At 57.8% G+C, this 18,710-nt stretch overlaps 1 protein-coding gene across 1 annotated transcript; it reads right to left on the reverse strand.

Moving 5' to 3' along the window:
- Nucleotides 1–693: 693 nt before the first annotated feature.
- Lmtk3 (lemur tyrosine kinase 3) lies at nucleotides 694–18,183 on the reverse strand. The gene is made up of 15 exons (XM_050121514.1): nucleotides 17,853–18,183; nucleotides 16,930–17,063; nucleotides 16,553–16,703; nucleotides 16,043–16,119; nucleotides 15,489–15,607; nucleotides 12,646–12,733; nucleotides 12,198–12,346; nucleotides 11,410–11,494; nucleotides 11,207–11,328; nucleotides 10,983–11,132; nucleotides 8,250–10,684; nucleotides 5,490–5,884; nucleotides 3,670–3,805; nucleotides 3,222–3,359; nucleotides 694–857 (listed from the first exon to the last, which is right to left on the reverse strand). The coding sequence occupies exons 1-15, from the start codon at nucleotides 17,926–17,928 to the stop codon at nucleotides 841–843; spliced, it is 4,272 nt and encodes a 1,423-aa protein (XP_049977471.1). The 5' UTR covers nucleotides 17,929–18,183; the 3' UTR covers nucleotides 694–840.
- Nucleotides 18,184–18,710: the final 527 nt, after the last annotated feature.

Here is an 18,710-nt window from a genome sequence, read left to right on the forward strand (position 1 = left end):
AAGCCATTGCAGGCAGGTAGGCCAGGCAGTGGCTAGCAGATGACAGGTGAGAGTCAGCAGACCAGTTCTGAGCACTTTTCCACTGCCACTTGGCCCTTGGACAGCTTCCAGACCCTGCAGGAACATGGTCATCACCACAACTGCTTGGACTTCTCGTGGAACATGGAAGGATAACTTGAAGCTGCCATCAATGTCAGGGGCTATAAGGAACAGACCCAGAGCAGGGGAGAGGCAGACAAGCCCCACTGCTGCATGGGCGCCTTGCCTTGGGGCTACAGGGCGAGGACAGTGACCACTATTCAGTGTCTACTGGAAACCCTCTCCCAACTCCCCAAACACACACAGGCCCCAGTTTCCTCCAAAAAGTTGGTTTTTGTCTTTTTTAAATAATGTGAAAATGTCACGCGAAGGTTTGAACCAGAGGCCCCTCCAGGGGCCAGGCTGGGGGTGAGGGGAGACGCAAGATGGGGGCCCAGGTTCCTGAAGCCAGTGGCCCTCATGAGGCCAGGAGTGGGTCAGGAGAGACCTCTGCTGTGCCAGGGGCTCCAGGCCCAAAAGAGTTCAGTTCAGTTCCAAGAAGTGTGGCTATCCAGCGATGGGGCTTCCTGCCTCATGTGGCTCCAAGGGGATCAGGGGGATCAGGGGACCCATCTGGGGGACTGGGTGGAGGGCCGGGGCCTCCTGTTTGGCACATGGTGGAGGAGGAGGAGGAGGAGGGCCCAGCCTCAGGTGCCTCCCCAGAGGCTATGTCAGTGTCAGGGGCAATGGCTGCATCGTCCACACAAGATTCTGCTCGCAAACCCTCTTCTTGGGGCGCAAAGGGGCTGGGTCTTTGGGGAGTCAGTTCTCCACGGGGCCTGAGGATAAAGAGAGTAGAGAAAGGATGGGAATCAGGAGGGACAGAATCGGGGAAGACAGGCTTACGGTTTCCAACTCAGTCAAGCTGAAGGTCCAGTAGTGGCACCATGCCTATCCCATCCTCTGCCCTCAACATTTCAGATACCATTCTACCCCAGGGTCTTTGCATCTTCTGTTCCCAGTGTCTAAATGTCCTTCCCAGGTAATCCAGGCCCCCTCTTAGAGGTCTTTTACAACCACTGTGAATCATCTCTGCACCCTTGGACATCCAGGCTACCATCTGATTCTTCAGCTTCCCTCAGGCATCCCTCTCTGGCACTGAGTGTTAATGGATCTACCTCCACTGCATAGCGTATGGGACCTACAGTACATTCAACAAGGTTTCCCAGGACGATCCTCCAGCCTCCCCAAACATCATGATAGCCTGACCCATTCTCTGGATCTAGAACACCAGGGCCAGTGGGGTCAGCCCTCCTTCACACTTTGTGCTGACAGCTGGGAGCCTGGCCAAGGGGAGGCATCAGCCTACTTCCTCCTTGAGTGGAAAGCATGGCCCTTGCTCCTTTTCAAAGTACATGGGGTGAGTTCTTCACTCAGGAGCTGATGTAAAGGTGGAGCCCACAGGTATGCCTGCAGTGGTCTGGGGAGACAGACGGGCTTAGCAACTTCCCCGCCCATGCCTGGCGGGAGTATCTGTGATAGCAGGTAAGGATTTGGGGCTTCCTACCACTGGGCCTTCCATCTCCGCTTCTGGTGACTAACAGTGAGGTCATTCTACCAGCCTTGGCCCTGACTCACTGTCTAACCAGTGTCCCCACACCCTGGACCTACCCTGCCCTGTGTTCTTGGGGATCCTGAGATGGAGGTGTCAGGAAGCAATATTTGGGGTGACTCGGAGGGATTCAGCCCCAATCCTATCTTTCCCTTGACTCTGCCCTCCCTCTCCTCTCTCCCTGTGCCTAGCTTGCTCACTAGCCTCTCCTACCTGGACTCTTTGTGAGCCTCTCTCTAGACACCCAGGCCATCTCAGGCCACAGCCTGTCCCCTGCTTACACTCCTTCACGGTTCACCACCATCATCTGGGCAAAATTTCCCCAAGTCCTTTATTTGTTTTATTATTATTTTATATGTTTTGGTTTTTCGAGACAGGGTTTCTCAGCGTAGCCTTGAATGTCTTAGAACTCACTCTGTAGACCATGCTGGCCTTGAACTCACCAATCCACCTGCCTCTGCCTCCCAAGTGCTGGGATTAAAGGTGTGCACCACACCAGGCCTCCAAGTCATTTATAATCTGTCCCATCTCAGGGCTGGAGAGATTGTACAGTGGTTGTGAGCATTGGCTGTTCTCCCAGAGGACCGGGGTTCAATTCCCAGCACCTACATTGTGCATTGTACCTCACAACTGTCTGGAAACGCTATGCCATCTGACACAGACATACGTGTAAGCAAAACACTAATGTACATAAAATTAAAAAAAGAATCTGTCCCATCCCTCCCCTCACTCTGACTCTGCATCCTCAACAGCAGAGTCTTCTGTTCCTTGAACTAGCTAAGCTCTACTGCCTCCAGCCTTCGTGCAGGTTGTTCACAGTTCTGGGTCAGTAATGGCATTACACAAGCTCCAGGCTCCAAGCCCATCAGGGGGATTAAACCACTTAAACCCTCAGAACACTCAGGAGCAAGATTCTCTATCATACCTATTCTATGGATGAGGATGCTGAGGCAGAGAGGGACACTGACTGGCCCACATTACATCCCTGAAAAAAGTCAGGGCCGATACTGGGTGTTCAACATGGTGGCCAGCAAGGGGAGAACCGAGTAGCTGGCTTCAAGAGTGCGAGGATGCAGCAGATGCTAACCACGAGAGGGCAGCACTCAGGGCCAGCAGCCAGGAGAGAAATTCCGGCTCAAGCCTCTTTTCTAGGTGCCTCAGTTCTCCTTTCCGTAAAATGAGGGGACTAGAATCTAAGGATCGCACTGAGGATTGAGTGGCTTACAATGCGGCAGGGCGCTGCGAACTCGCCGCTGCTATAATGCTCCTGTTTCTGGGGGTCTGCCATATCCTCTGCCGGCTTTTTAAGTGCTTTCAGAGAGGAGATGGAGATCCAGCAAGGTGTCTGAGCCCAGAAATGGAAAAGATGGGCAGGAGAGTGTGCATATGGGAATCACTGAAGAAACTGAGGTTAAGAGATGTAACTGTCCAAGGTGTGAATGGGAGCCAATTGGTTTGAGCTGAGAGGTGTCAATGTGATGGGGGGAGGGGAGGAATGGAAGAGAGACAGGCAGGACAATTACGAGCTAGACAAGGCGAGGGAGGGCAGGATGGGGAGAGGTGGGGCAGGGTCCAGCTGGAAGCACTGTACCTGCGGGCCGGGCGTCGGGAGCCCGGGCGGGCGGCCCCGGGGTCTCCAGCGCAGGTGAGACGGAGAAGCGGGAGAAGCACAGGGGGGGCCCGGGCGGGGGGAGGAGGGGGAAATCCTCCGCCCACTCGAAACTGCCGCCTAGGGAGAGAATGGACCAACCTTAGAGACACACCAGTCCCGCAGGCTTTAGCCCCACCCTCCAGCAAGGCCCCGCCCCTCCCACTTCAGCTACCCCCTGGCCCCTGGCCGCCTCTACCAGGCCCTGTCTTCCAGAGCTCCTTCCAGGACCCTCCGTCCACCCTTCAAGGCTGGACGGACTCCAGAGCTCTCCCAGGTCCCTTCCCAGCACCGAGCTCCCTACAGGACACGCCCACTGTATAATAAGGCCTGTCCCTCCCTTCCCAAACCCCGCCCTTCCGCTGCCCAAGCCGTGGGATCCGCCCCTCACCAAAGCCGCTGTCGTTGTTGGGAAACCCATCTCCTGGGGTGGCGGGGTGGGGAGGCGTCGGGGGCGCTGGGGGCGTTGATGGGTCCGTGTCCCCCTCGGGGGTGCCCTGGACGCTCAACTCGTTGGTTGGAGTCTCCTGTGAAAGCAAGGAAGGGTAGGAAACGATAGGGAATGAATTGTCACATCCCAACCACCGCTCCAAGGGACAACAAAGTCAAAGATATTGCTGGGGCTTTAGGTACCCCAGCCTGTAATCACTGACTTAGACGAAGTGGATGTAACCCTCGTCTGCCTTCGACGGGCCTTACTCTCACCCTGGTTTCTTACCTGATTGTGAAGCCCCACCCAGCTCAGTAATTCTTTTCTGCTTCCTAAATTCAGCCTGAACTCAGAGCCCTTAACCCAAGACACTGCTCTAAAGCCGATGCCACCACCTCAGAGATCTGGGCTGCAGAGATCCAAACCTGTGTCTCAGAACTAACAGCCTGTTCTTCTGGCCCTCCCGATCCCTAACGGCGGCTGAGCACAAAAAGACAATACCCCAGCCCCCACTCAAACTCTCACCGTCCCACTTGAGCCCAGCAAAGTGGTGCACCTTTAATTAATCCCAGCACAAGAAGCAGAGGCAGGTGGGTCTCCGAGTTCTAGGCCAACCTGGTCTACAGAGTGAGTTCCCGGACACCCAGGGCTACACAGAGATTCCACTTTGGCATCCCAGGTCCCTGCCAGTGCCTGATCCCGTTCTCCTCAAGTGTCTCACGACCTGGCCTCAGACAGTCTCAGTCCATAAGACCTCCCATTTTCTTTTCAATAGGATGGAGATTTCAGGTCCCAGTTAGTTTTTTTTTTTTTTTTTTTTTTTTTTTTTTAGTATGTTTGTTCATTTGTTTGTTTGAGGCAGGGTTTTGATATGTAGCCCTGGCTGCCCTGAACTCTGTGCAAATCAGGCTGGCCTTTAACCACAGACTGTCGCTGGGTGGTAGTGGTGCTCGTGTTCAGGAGGCAGAGGCAGGCAGATCTCTGTGAGTTCGAGGTCAGCCTGGTATACAGAGCTAGTTCAAGGACAGCCAGGGGCTACAAAGAAACTCTGTCTCAAAATAAACAAACAAACAAAAAAAAAAACTAGAGATTGTCTTGCCTGTCTTCTGGAAGTAGGGATTGCAAGCCTGAGCAACCAAGCCAAGCCTGCTCTTTCTTAAACCTACACATGATAAGATTCACCCCATTTAAAGCCCAACCCCAAGGGGCTGGAGATGCTTAGAGGCTAAGAGGTGTAGCTGTTTTCCAAAAGACTAGGGTTTGTTACCCAGGTGCCACATGGGACACCTGCCTCTGGCCACCCATTCACTGGGCCACCCAGAGCACTCGAAGCTTATGGTCTTCGGAGGCACCCGCACTCCCTAATATACTCAGACAAACACTACTAAAAATTAAATTAGAGTCAAGTCCACAGACGTTAAAGTTGTTAACGACAAACCAGACCCCAAAGCACTAGGCTCCGTCCGCAGAGATCTGGGCCCCATCCCCATTCGCTCAGTATTTAATCTCTATTTTTGTCTCCCAGCCTATGTAGGCTGCTGCCTGACAGTCTTCTAGACCTCCAGACCCCTTCGCATCACAAGTCCCTAGCCCATTCCTGGTCCTACTCCTGCTAGGCTCGGCCCACCCACCCCGGCCTAGCCCCCCAGGTCCCGCCCACCGACTGGGCTTCCCAGGGCCCCGCAAGGTGAGTCTTCCTCTAGCCCCGCTGCTTCACCAGGACCACCCAGAGGTCCGCCTCCCTCCAGTCCTGCTGCGGTCTGCCCTGAGGCCCCGCTCACCTGGTCGAAGAGGTAGACGGTCACGTCCCCGTGGAAGGAGACCATCTTGCGCTTCCTCTCCAGTTCGCTGTCCTCGGGTTCGTCGGCCGCGCGTGGAGACTTGAGCAGCCCCCGCAGCGGGCGGGCCGTGTCCGCGTCGGCGCTGCTCACCACGACGGGCACTGGGGCTTCCCGTGTCCTCCCGGGGCCCCGAGAGCCCGCTGCCTCCTCGTCCTCCTCGTCCTCGTCCTCGTCCTCCCCGTCCTCCTCCGCTGGCCCCGGCGCTCCCGCCCCGCCGGCCTCCCCGCCAGCCGCCCCTGCGTCCGCGCCCTCCCAAGGTGGCCGCCGCGGGCCCGGGCCCGGGCCCGGGAACGGCGTGAGCGGAGGGAGCGCCAGCGAGAGCCGGGAGAGTTTGGCTGCAAGGGGAGAGACAGGTCAGGCTCTGCCCAGGGCTGTGTGCTGAGGGATTCTCTGTATACAGAGTGAGAGACCCCCACCCACTCTAATGCATAATTTCAGCACCCAGAGCAACAGGCTTCTCACACCTGGGCCCAGCTATTCTCTGTAATCTGTCCCCATCTCAGTCAGAACTCCCTATTCTTGCCCCCTCTCAACATTTGTATATGACATTATCACAGCCAGTTCTCCAGCACTGACCAGGCATACATGCTCTGGCCACACCCCCTTCCTAGCGCAGCTGTCCGGCCCTAGTTGGTGTACCTGGCCCCGGAACAGAACAGTGCTCAGCTCAGCTTTGGTCTGTGCACAGAGAAGTGCTCACAATCTCTAGGGTTAATAAACCAATGTTCCCTGCAGAAGGGAAATTCTTCCCTGCCTGGCCCTTGGTTGTCACCTCCCAGCACTTTCTCTGCCCCAAAGGTCCCCAAGGCCACTCTCCATCCAGTCCTATCCCATTCTTCCACTGTGCCCCTCCACAAGCACATCCACCTCTCTGGGCCATAAGCAACAGGAAAGGGCCACTCCTTCCTCCCTCAGTGCACATTTAAACCACCTGCAGGCTCTACGGAGGGTGACGGGGGGGGGGGGGGGGGGGGGGGGCACAGGTGAGGCCACTTCCTGCATTCACATCTCACTGACCTGTTGCTGCTCTCTAAATGTGCCAAGCTGGTGCCCACTCCACCCATCCCCTGCTAGCCACTCAGCTCCTTGCCTCCTTGCCTTCGCCTTGGCTCAGAAGGTGTCTGCCCTTCAGGGTAGTGGGATGAGCATCACTGCAGCCACGGCGCTGTGCAGAGTGGTGGGTGTGCACAATAAGGCAGGAGTGATAGCCTTTAGCCATCACAAAGGCTTCCCAGGGAAGGGGAAGTTTATGTGCGATGTTAAAGGATAAATAGGAGTTCCCTGGGTGGAAAAATAGTAAGCCATTCCTAGCCTCTTCTTACCCAGACTCTCTGAGACATTTTAGTTCACCCAGTAGTGTCATGTGACCCTGGTGTCTTCCTAGACACACAGGAGGGGTGCCAGTGCAGAGCAGGAATAGGGCAGTATACTCCATAGGGTTTCAGGAGCTTTGGTGGGCACCATCTCTCTTGAGATGTCGCTGTGTGGCTCATCGTTCTGCTCCTAGCCTCTCAGTGAGCCCTGGCACCCTGGGGTCCAGGCACGGGCAACCTATGGCCTGACATATTAGAGACCCCTCAGTTTACTGCTGCCTTTAAACATTTAAATTTTGTGTATATCTCTGTGCGTGTATTTATGCATGTGTGTGGTAGTTAGGGAACAAGAAGTTCTCCTTCGACCATGGTACTGGGGATCAAACTCCAGACGTCAGGGTTGGTGGCGAGTGCCTTCATCTGGGCCATGTTGCCTGCCTTTTTTTAATGGGGGGGGGCATGTGGGTGGACAGAGAACAACCTCAGGTGTCCTCAGTACATCATGTCCTTTGAGAAAGGGTCACTCACTGGGCCTTAGCTCACCAATTAAGCCAGAGTGGCTGGGCGGTGAGCTCCGGCCATCCTCCTGTCTCTACTTCCCAGAGTTTTTTCCTTTAGATATAATTACAAGCACAGCAGCGCACCTAGTTTGTGTGGCTCTTGGGGATCAGTTCCTCACATATTTTATCAACTGAGCTATCTCCTTCTGCTTTGTCTGAGGCAGGACCTCACTATGTAGCCCAGGCTGGCCTGGAACTTGATGGGCAGCCCAGGCTGGCCTCCAGTTCACAGCTATCCTTTGCTTCCCTCTCCCAAGTGCTGGTACTATGGACATGTGGTTCCACTCTTGATCACTCTCAGCTTAGAGGAGCCCTCACACGGCCCTGGCCAGCAGCACCAGACTTCAGAGCTGGCTACAACCATTCAAACACTCAGAACACTGAACTAACAAGAAAAACTAGCAAATTCCACAACTCCCATAGCCTTGTGGGAGTGGCTATTCCTAAACACTGAACTTTCCCCACCTTTTCCCCCAGCCCTCTCCTGTTTCTGGGTACCGTCTGGTTCCAAACTTGGAGACCCCATCTACACAAGCTTCAATAACAAAGACAGGCCTTCACTATGTCATAGAGTTCAGTGGTGACAATTAGGCCATAGCTAAGGGCTTTGCTAAGGCCTCCCCTCACAGCCACCTTGCCAGGTAGGGGCCTTCCCTATCATCCATTCTTGGCAGGTGGAAGGAAAGACCTGTTCTTAGGAATACAGATGGGACCACAGCCAAGGCTAGACCCGAGGTACAAGGACTCCTGCGTAGGCATTCAGTGCCAGGGCCTATTCAGCTTTTCCTCACCACCTCCTCTGCCCCAGAAACTGGCCATCTCCTCACCTTTGATCTGCTCGCTGTTCCCCTGAGGGGGTCCCAAGTCCAAGAACAAGCGTGGCATCTCGGGGCCCTTCCTCTCCGGTTTGGGGGGGTCCTCGTCTACGCTGGGGGCCGTGTCTTCTCCGAGCCTGCTGTCTGGGACCCCTGGCTCGTCCTCTAGAGCCACCTCCGGCCTGGCTTTCAGAGGCACTGGCTCCGGCCTCCTCTGCTGGGCCCCCAGTGGCTGTGGCGGAGGTGGCAGTGGTCTCGAGTTGTCTACCCATCCGACTTTTGCGTCCACGCCGCTTGCGGGGCCGCCGGCGGGGGCCATCCCCGCGCCCCCCTGGGCTCGGCCCCCACTCCCGAGGTCCAGCTTCCCAGCCCCGGGGGCTCTCAGTGCCCCCCCAGTCTCGTGGACTCTCCACTCGGTCCCGGGTTCCGGGTTCTCGCTCTTGGGGACTGGGCCAAGCTGGCCAGGGGCCGTCTCCAAGCCGTTCTGGGGCAAGGCTACCTCGCAGGGCGCAGGGGCTTGATCCAGCAGGGTCTCTGGAGCTAGACCCCCAGTCTCGGGCGTCTTCTCCCAGGGTCCTGGGGCTCTCCGAGGTCCAGTCTCTGGTAGCCTCTCCATGTTCCTGGGCAGCCTCAGGACCCCATTCTCTGCCACCTTCTCCTTGCTCTTTGGGGACATCAGAACCCCATTCGCCAGCACCTTCTCGCCGGCCTCTGGGGGCATGGGCTCCCCATTCACCAAGGCTCTCTCTCCTCTCTCGGGAGATTCCAGGCCATTCTCCACCACCTTCTCCTTCATGTCCAGGGCTCCCGGCTTCCCGTTCTCCAACACTGTCACCCCGTTCACCGGGAGGTTCCAGCTGGGGACTTTCTTCCTGTTGCCCAGAGATGTCAGGTCCCTGTTCGGGCCTGGGTCCTTCTCTCTGTTCGCGGGGTTTCTCCCCGCCTTCCTGGGCCCTGACTCCCCGGCTGTCGACCCCTTGTCCCCTAGGAGGTTCTTTGTCACGTCCTCCCGCAGGGACATCAGCAGTTGCTCGGTGCTCACTTGAACTACAAAGGTTGGCTTCTCCTGGGACCCTGGGAGTGGGAGGGGACCCGGGTCTGGGGGTGGCCGGGGCGCTCCTGGGTCGGGTGGCTCGGGGGGAGCCCGCGGCCGAGGGACCCCTTCCTCCTCCTCCGCCCCCCCACCTGGGAAGGCTCCCTCGGGGGAAAAAGGGGTCTCGGTCTCGTAGCCGCTGTCCCCCGGTTTGGGGCCCGGAGACGACAGGCCGGAGCCTGGACTGGCCAGGGCCGACGGGGGGTCGGGGGACGCGGCCGGTTCCGCGGGGGCCCGGGGAGGTGGCGGCGGAGGGGGGGGAGCGGGAGGCGGCCCCCGCCCGGGGTACTGGGGCGCTGCGGCTCCCATAAGGGGGTCCAGAAACTCGGGAGGGGCTGAGGTAGGGGGGACCAGGGGCAAGTCGGCCAAGGAGCCCCGCTCTGCACGCAGGGAAGAGTCGTCCTCTGGAGGGTGGGGACAACCAAGGGCAGGGTGCCCCCCCCAGCCAGCCACGGCGTCCCCCCTCTCCAATGGCAGGCAGGAGCAGGGACCCTCGCGACTGCACAGGGGACAAGGGAGGGGTCCCCGGCGACTGGGTCCCCCCCCAAGACTGCTGCTGTCCTCGCCTGGGGAGCTCTCTTCTTCTTCCTCGGCCCAGGGTGCGGTACCCTGCTCCCCAAGCACCTCGGCAGGATCTCCTGCCAAGGTCTCTCCAGCGCCCCGGCCCTCGGGGTCCCAGCCGCTCAGTAGGAAGCCACCTGATCCGGAGGACTGGGTCTGAAAGGGTCGGGGCGCAGGGAAGAGGGGGGAAGCCCAGGTCTCGGACACCAGCTGGGGAACCTCGGATGGAGCCTGGGGGGCCTGGGGACCGGGCACGCCTGGGTCCAGGGGGTCCCAGTCGTTGGGGAAGAGGGGCTCTGGTGGAGAACCATGCTCCTCCAGGCGGATGTAGTACTCGCTGCTCACCGAGGGGCTGCGTGCGCTGATGACCGGCAACACGCTTGGCGTGGACAGCGCCTCGTAGAAGGGGTTGGATGGGTTGGTGTGGGGCGCAGGAGGAGCAGAGGCAGGCTGCCAGGGAGGTGCACCCCCACCCCGGCCTGCCCCACGCCGGGCCTTCTCCCACAGGCACTCAAGGTTGAGGCCTCGGCTGCTCTCGGTGACCGTGAGTACGTCATCTGGATCAGCCCCAGGGAAGCCATCCAGAAGTGGGAACTGAGAGGACAGGGTCCCCGGGCGCGGGGCACTATGCGAGGGGGGCCAGGGCCAGGGGAAGGGCCCATCTCGGGGAGGGGGCGGTGGCGGAGGGGGTCTGGGGGGCCGCTCAGACAGCAGGTAAGTGAGCTGCAGCTGGAGATCAGAGGCCGAGGGGCGCTGGGCTGGCGGCCGCCAGCAAGACTGCAGGATATCATACCTGGGAGACAAGGGAGGGGACAATGGAGAGGCCAGAATTCCAGAAAGAGTAGGAGAGGAACAGAGACCAACAGAGAGAGATAGACAAAGACGGAGACCCTGAGGCAGAGGGAGGCGGAGACCCGGGATGGGGGGGAAGAGGGGTGAATGAAGTCAGGTGAGGACTGGTGGTTAGGGCAGAGTTCCACGTGCCAGTCCCCTGTTTCAGTTTCCCCACATCAAGCATCAGGTGAAAAGGTGCTCAGAGGCTGGGATAGGATAAGTTTGGGCCTGGGCTTGACTGGAGTCACGTGCCTTACCAATAGTCAGCGTAGGGCAGTTTGAGCCTGGGCCGGGCCAGCTTGACGTGCTGCTGGCGGACAACGAAGGCCAGGACCTCCTCATCGGATAGGTGTCGGTAGGGTTGCGCCCCGAACTCGAATAGCTCCCAAAGTGTCACCCCTAGTGACCTGTGTGGGAGGTTGGAGGTCAGAGGTCAGAGAGCAGTGAAGTCCCATCCCCCAGGCGCTAGCCAGGGCCTCACCAGACGTTGCTCTCACGGCTCTGATCCACCAGCACAAAGCTGCCGTGCAGTTCGCCCAGCAGCTCCGGTGCTGCCCAGCGCAGAGGTACCCATAGGCGCTCGGGTGTCAGATAGTAGTCTTCCTGGGGGCGGGCGGGGTCAGCAGGTCAGCAGGTGACACATACTGGTCCACACGCACAGACACACGCACACGCACTGCCCACCTTGTAGTTGCTATGCGCAAGCCCGTAGTCTCCAATGCGAACAGTGAGGTCTGAAGTTAGCAGGCAGTTGCGCAGCGCCAGATCGCTGCGGAGTAGGGGTGGGGGGAGGCAGAATGAGGGAGGGGAAAGCCCTGCCCACAGTGCAGCGCCTCTCGCCTCTCCTTCCCTCTGCTCACCCTGCTCTTCTAGTGCAGGTCCTCCATCCCCGACTCCCTCCTCCTCTGCCACCACACCACCCGCCTGTTCCCCTTCCTCTCTCCTGAGACCTCATCTTCCTCTGGTTGATCTTCCCGCTCCTGTTCTGGCTCCTCCCCCCACAGAATTCCCGCTTTCCTCTACTAACTCCTGCCCTCTCTCCTCGTTCCCCACCTTCTGTATTGACACCTCAGTCTTTCTTCCTTCTTTCTCTGCTAGCCAAGCTCCCCTTCCTTTGGCTCCTCCCTCCCAGCCTCTCCTTTTCTTCCTCTCTCCTCCTCCACTCCTCCTTTCCTGTTCCCTCCTCCCCCTTTTTTGAGACAGGGTCTCACTGTGTAGCCTTGGGAGTCCTGGAACTTGCTAAGTAGACAGGCTGGCCTCAACCCTGCCGGATCCTCCTGCCTCAGCCTCCTGAGTGCTGGGATTGCAGGCCAGAGCCAACACATCCAGTTTGCTCACTTAATCTCCCTCTGCTTTGCTGCTTCTCCCGGTTTCTTCCTCTGCCCCCTTCAGAAGCTCAGGGTGCCTGGCACTTTAGAATCCTCTTCCTCAGTATTTCCCTGCATCCCCTGCTGTGTGGCCTCCTAGCTCACCTGTGCACATAGTTGTGGGAATGCAGGTGAGCCAGACCCCGGGCAATCTCTAGGCCCATCCTCTGCAGTGTCCGCAGGTCACGAGGAGGCAGTTCAGGGGACACGCCCTCAGGTGGCCGCTGGGCCCGGAGATATCGCTTCAGGTCCCCCTGGGAGGGAAACAGGGCAGTTCAACAAAATTTGAAGCAAGTACAAAGTAGCCTTTGGCCCATGTTGGGCAGCCCCTCCAAGTCTCAGTTTCCCCTGCTGCTTCAGCCTGGTTGGTCAGATGCTTGCCACACATGCCTGATACACCCTGAATTCGATCCCTGGCCCCCAGAAATATATAAAGGAAAAGGGAAGCTAGTGAAGCCACACAGGAGACCATGGGAACCTAAGACCCCCCAAGTCCTGAGACCAAAGCTGGCTTCCAGCTCCCAGTAGGCCCTCCCCTTCCCCAGCCCCTCACCAGCTGGCAGAACTCCATGATCAACAGGAAAGGCAAGGTCTCCACACAGACGCCCAGGCACTGGAGGACATTGGGGTGCTGCAGGCTCCTTTAGGGGGTAGAGAAAGAACAGCCTGTGTCCATGCTATGGACGCACCTCACCAAACCCTTTACCAGGTCTGTAGACCTGACCTGGATGCTCTACCTCCTCTTCCGGTTGCCCCTAATCTGCTTGACATGTGCACAACTCTCTATGGTCCCAGCAGCGCCACGAGACCCTCACTCTCTGGTGTTCCTGTTGCTCTTACAGCCCACCTCTATAGGGTACATTCTCTCATTTTTTTATTTTTTATTTTTTTATTTTTTACTCTGGGCCTCCCTATATAGTCCTGGCTGTCCTGTACTCTGTAGACCAGGCTAGCCCCAAACGTATAGAGATCCACCTGCCTCTGCCTCCACAGTGCTGGGATTAAAGGTGTGTGCCACCACCATGCCTCACCCTCACTCTTTTCTCTTTCTCCAGATGTTGTGTTTTTTTAGAATCATGTGTACATATGTGTGTTTATGTGTGGGTGTGTGCATGTGCGTGCAGGTGCCCACGAGGGCCAGGAGAGGGCATCAAATCTGGGACTGGAGTTGCAGGCACTTGTGAGCCATTTGACTCAGGGCTGGGGACTAAACTCAGGTCTTCTGAAAGAGCGGCACACATTCCTAACCGCTGAGCCTGTCTCTGCAGCCCATTCTTGTCTCTGCCACTGCCTAGGCCCCAGCTTCAGCACTGTCCCAAAGTGCCCTCACTTCCTCATCATCCAGCCTCGCCCTGGGTCTGGATCCTTCTCAGGTCTCCTGGGGAGGCCCGCTGCCTCCTCTGCTTCCCTCCTGTGACGGATGGGAAGGGGCTCCCATAGAAACCATGTGGAAAGCATGCTGTGGGGGAGCTGCTTGTGACGAGGATGGGTCCTGCTATTCTGCACATCTAAGGTAAGGTTTCACTCTGCAGCTCAAGCTGCCCGGGAGTGCACAATCCTCCTGCCTCAGCCTTCAGAGTGCTGGGATACAAGGTAGGTGTACACCACGAGTCCCACCATTACTGTTGCTTTTACTCTGACACTTAGACATATGCTGGACTTGATTTTCACCCTCCGTCCCAGCTGTGTCTGCAGGGCTGCTGGCTGCTGCCCAATGCTAGCATGCTCCACTCTTTCTCGCTGTAACCAGCTTCCCACAGGGCTCTGCAATACTGCTGGCTCCTACGGAACTAGGCCTCCCCGGTCTCTGAAAGTAGCCCTGTCATTGTTACAAACCCTTCCCTTCTCCACAACCCTCCTCAAGTGAGGCCAGTGCACATGAGGTCTTTCTCTTACGGGCCACTTGCGGGGCCAGGCTAGTATCTCTGTTACAGCCACAGCTTGGCTGGCTCCTCAGCCTCTCCCCTCCTAGGAGGAGACTTCTAACCCCCACTTGGTTAAAAGCCTGTGAAAAGTGACTGCATGTGCTGGAACCTGAGAAACAGCAGGAGCTAAGGACCAAGGACGATGGAGAGAGAAAGCCAGGGCTTCGCCACAACTCTGTGGGGCAGAATAAAGACCAGGGTGACCCAGAGTGGCACAGAGTCCCAAGTGGGCAAGCACTTGTGCAGGGCCACACAGACTGGATTGTCACAGAGGAAGGGCCATATCGTTCAGGTCCACGTCTGGATCAGCAAACATCTGGGGCCGACAGCGAGGGCCTGAGCTGCCAGTCAGCCTGGGCTGTCCCCATAGATTTCTGACACGGGTCAGCTGGGGTGCACCCGAAATGTGCCAAGTGTCACTCAGGAAATGACTATTTAAATTCATTTTTAGTAGCCTAGGCTGGCCTCAAATTCATAGAGATCCTCCTGTCTCAGCTTCTGAAGTGTTCTGATTGCGGGGGTGAACCACCATCTGGTCTAATGAGGTCTGAACTGATTTCATTTTATTTACCTTAAAGAGCCTCGGTTTATAAAGAGAAAAACAGACAATATGCAAGTAGCAAGGCAAAACTCCAGCAACACACACTTTCTGAGACAGGGTCTCCTTCTGTAGCTGGCCGCAGGTTCACAATCATGCTGCCCCAGCCTTCTGAGTACACTTGCAGGTAAAGCTCACCAAGCCTGTGCAAGACCCTCCTTACCTGGGGCCTGCGAGCTGAGACTGAAGACGGGAACATGAATCCCCAGTTCAGCATTAGAGACGGGCGGGTAAGAAATGGAATTCTACAGAGAGTGAGAAGCAAAGGCCTTGCGGCAGGAGAGCAGCTGCAGCGTGTGTGTGTGTGTGTGTGTGTGTGTGTGTGTGTGTGTGTGTGGTCGAGTAGGGGCGGGAAGGAAACTGAGGACAGAGGACAGAGGCGAGACTCTAGGAGCAGACTATGCAGGGCCTGTGGTGTCCTGGGAGCACCGAGAAGGAGCCATAGGAGGTCTTGGAGCAAGGATGGGCCAGAGCCTAATGATTCCCGCACAGCTTCCTACCTCCAAGCACAACTCTGTGTTAAGAATGGAGGAGCCTAGGCAGGTTACCCATAGCTTTCTCACAGCGGGAAGGGAGGTGGGGCCCACTCTGCCATTACTACGGCTTGGGTATGGTCTGCCGCTGGATGAAGACACTGAGGGTCAGAGTGGACAGGCTCTCCTCCAACCTGGGAACCCCTCCCCATGCTGTCTCCAGGTCTTTCTAGGGAAGACCCAAGATCCCAGGAGGGGAATCCCAGCACCAGAGCCATATAATCAGGAAGAAATCTGAAACCGGAAGCCGGGTTTGGCACCAAACTGGGCTCCATCCACTTCCAAATATCACTTCCTCTACCTGATATTTTGTTTTTAGAAGCCCTGTCCATGGACTTACCTATAGGGCTGAGCTTCTGAGATGAACTTGCGCTGCTCCAAGGGCCCTGCGCTAGCCCGGAGCTCCTTCACCACCACCTGAGCTGGCGTGTAGTCTGAGAAAACCTCCCCCAGGATCACCTGGTCAGGGAGTGCTGCGATCAATGCTGACCTCTGCCCAGCCCACCCTCAGGCTAGCTCCATACACCCCACACTCCCAACCACCTTCCAGGCCTTCCCTTAATGTCCCACCTCCCCGGTCCCCCGCCAGACACGGAGTGAGAGACTCACAGGCCCAGAGTCCGATGCACGCGGGGACGGATGGAAGGATGGACAGACTGACGGACGCGTGGAGAGCCGGGTGGCGAGGCGGAGTGGTCAATGGAGTGAGGAGGGAGGCGCTGACCGACAGATGTGGGGGTAGATGGGTGGGAGAGGGTGAGGGGTGGAGGGAGAGGGGCAGGCTGAGGGGCTGGGGAGGCCAAGAGCAGATGACAAATGGGGGTAGACACAGAACAGGAGCACAGGCCAGAGATGTATGGATACCACCCTCTGCCTCCCACCCAGGCCCCTCACCTTCCCAAACCAGCCGCTGCCAATCTCCTGCAGGTAGCTGAGATGCTGGCGGCTCAGGCCCAGGGGAGTGCTGATGTCTGAGGAAGGGCGGGAGGGGATGCCCTGAGCTCTCCTTTCCAGGATACCCCACACCACCAGTGGGTGGGGTCTGAGATCGGAGTAGACAGCAGTCTCCTTTTATTGGCTGTCCCCAACATTCCATGGCAGGGTTCAGCCTCCTCATTGGCTGCCCATAAGATTCAGAGTCCAATCAGCCCTTCCCTTTGGCAACCCTAGCTCCAAGACAGGATAGTCAGCTCATAGGCTGGCTTTCCAGGTTGAGATTTAGGCTGATGGCACCAGGGCCATCCTGCAGGATTCTCCAGATCTGTGGTTTTCTGCAAGATGGTGAGTGTGGCCTCCCTACAAATTACTTCCATGAATCTAGGGCTCTGCCCTCTGCCCTCCCTGAGCCACAAAAGGAAGCCCTCAGTGTTGGGACCGCAGGATCCTGGGATGAAGGGGCAGTACCTGAGTGTGCAGGTTGCGGGGCAGGCATTGGTAGTGAGACCTCTGCCAGCGGCAGAATATAGACATCAGGCAGCGACTGTGAGGAGGAGGTCTCCTCCGCAGGGGGTGTGTACTCCCCAGAGCAGTCCTCCCCTTCCGGGTTCTCAAACTCCTGGGGTGCGAAAGGCAAAGAACGGGAGCACCAGGAGCGGGGTGCTGAGATGTCAATGTCCTGCCCTAATTGCCTTCCCACAGCTCACAGACTTATTCCTAAAATCCCCAGCCCCATATCCGTTGGTGTGAGGATCCCAAGTCCCCAGGTTTGGGAGTGCTCTGGGACTTCCTGCCCCTTCTCTGGCTGGGGTCTTTCTCCCCAAGTTAGTCCCAGGGCACCTCACCTTGAAACGAACATCACCCCGTTTGCAACACAGACAAGTAAGAAGGAGGAAGATGAAGGCTAGCAGACCGGAGCAGGAAATGAGGACTACAGCGTAGGGCGGAGCCAAAGGGGCTCGGCTCAGAGCGAATCCATCTGTGGGCACAAGGCTAGGTTGGGGTCTGGGATTCAAGACAGTGACTACCGGACTCTATGCCCCTCCCATCCTGGGCCAGTCTTGGACTACAATTCCCATGATGCTCGGCACCCAGAGACCCCCCCCCTTGGCAGAGAGGACGGGTGGCCTAATGTATTGTGGGAGTTGTAGTTTAAGGCCTTCCCAGGTGGTTGGGGGTGGGGTCCCGCTTTTCCTCCCAAGCTGGGACTGCCCCCCATCTCTCGCCCCAAACACATCCCCTAACCCGTATTTAGATACATTCCAGTGATGAGCAAAAGTGAGGCCTGAAGGAAGCTCTGAGAATTTATACTATGCTACCACTGATAGCTTCATGACCCCCTCCCAATTGCGGGTTGCTCGAAGATTTTTGCCCGGAGCTGAATGAACCCCCTGCTTATCCCATGCCTGAAAGGTGACTGAGAAATGTTTATTTTAAAAACACTGGGAACACAGGCTTTTCCTCTAACCACAGCCTTAACCCTGAGGGAGGGGACTCTGCAAAGCCAGAGCTGTGTCCCCCTTAGAAATAGGGTCTCTCTCTCCGAAAGGCCGCGGCCTTCCATCTCCTCGCGCACCCGTGTGCACTCGCGTGCACATGATCTCACATGCACGCTCACATGCATGCACTCGACCCGCAACCCACTCCCCACCCGCCTTGGCTGGTCTCCCTGGCCCTGCAGACCCGCTCGTCCCCAGGGACTGCGCACAGGTGCCAGGATGGCCCGGTGGGGGTGGGGCGACGGCCGCGAACCGCTGGACGTACTCACCCGGGTGCGCTGGGGACGCCAGGCAGCCGGAGGCGGAGACGGCCGCCAGGAGGATGAGGGCTCCGGGCGCAGGCATCTTGTCCAGGATGGAAGGGAGGTGGAGGTATCGGCGGCTGGGGAGGAGGGGGGGGCGGGCCCTCAGCCCCCAGCCATGGGGACCCGCTCAACCCTGGCCTCCCCCAGCCCAGGAGCGGGGCGGGAAACGCAGAACAGGAGGAGGGAGGGGCTGCTTACTGGCTCAGGTACCCCCCTCCCCCTCCTCGAAAGGACAGACGGATGAAGGGATGGAGAGGCGGACGGAGGAGAAGAGCTAGGGAGCCCGGGTTGCTGGGGTGGGGGGGAGGGAAAGATGGGGGGGGAGAACGAGGGCCCCGCCCCCGAGGACAACCGGGATTGGGGGAGCAGAGAGCCTGTCAGAAGAAGGGTGGGAGGAGGGAGGACGGAGCGTTGTCATGACAACTGGTTCCCGGTTGCATTGGCTGCCAGGCGGGAGGGGAGAATAGAAAGGGGGAGGAGGGACAGAGGCCAACTGACCCTTGGGGGGGGCTGGGGGCGGGGTCCACAGTGCGTGGCCCTGACACCACTGTGACATACCACTGGTGCCCACACGTGTGCTACATGCTAAGATGCAAATATCAAACCCACGCAGCCCACACACAGCTGACACATGTCACAGGAACCTTCACAAGCGCATCACATACAAAGGTGGACATCAGCAGACAGAGACGTGGACGCGTCACACACAAAGACACAGGGACAGACCACACTGAGAATGCATAGGCAGTCCAGCCTCTGTTTGGTACAGATTCACCCAGTCACATAGGAATGTCCCAGAATCAATCAATCAATCACACACAC

Source organism: Alexandromys fortis, unplaced genomic scaffold (genome assembly GCF_014885135.2).
Source record: "Alexandromys fortis isolate MF-2015 unplaced genomic scaffold, M_Fortis_MF-2015_v1.1 scaffold_161, whole genome shotgun sequence".
Lineage (NCBI taxonomy): Eukaryota > Metazoa > Chordata > Mammalia > Rodentia > Cricetidae > Alexandromys > Alexandromys fortis.

Bases quoted from the DNA above. Each gene is read 5' to 3' on its own strand.
- Lmtk3 (XM_050121514.1), bottom strand. From the start codon at position 17,928: ATGCCTGCGCCCGGAGCCCTCATCCTCCTGGCGGCCGTCTCCGCCTCC. The intron at 17,064-17,852 runs GTGAGTACGTCC...TTGTGCCCACAG, and splicing joins GGCGTCCCCAGCGCACCCGG to ATGGATTCGCTCTGAGCCGA. The intron at 10,685-10,982 runs GTAAGGCACGTG...CTTGTCTCCCAG, and splicing joins CTGCCCTACGCTGACTATTG to GTATGATATCCTGCAGTCTT.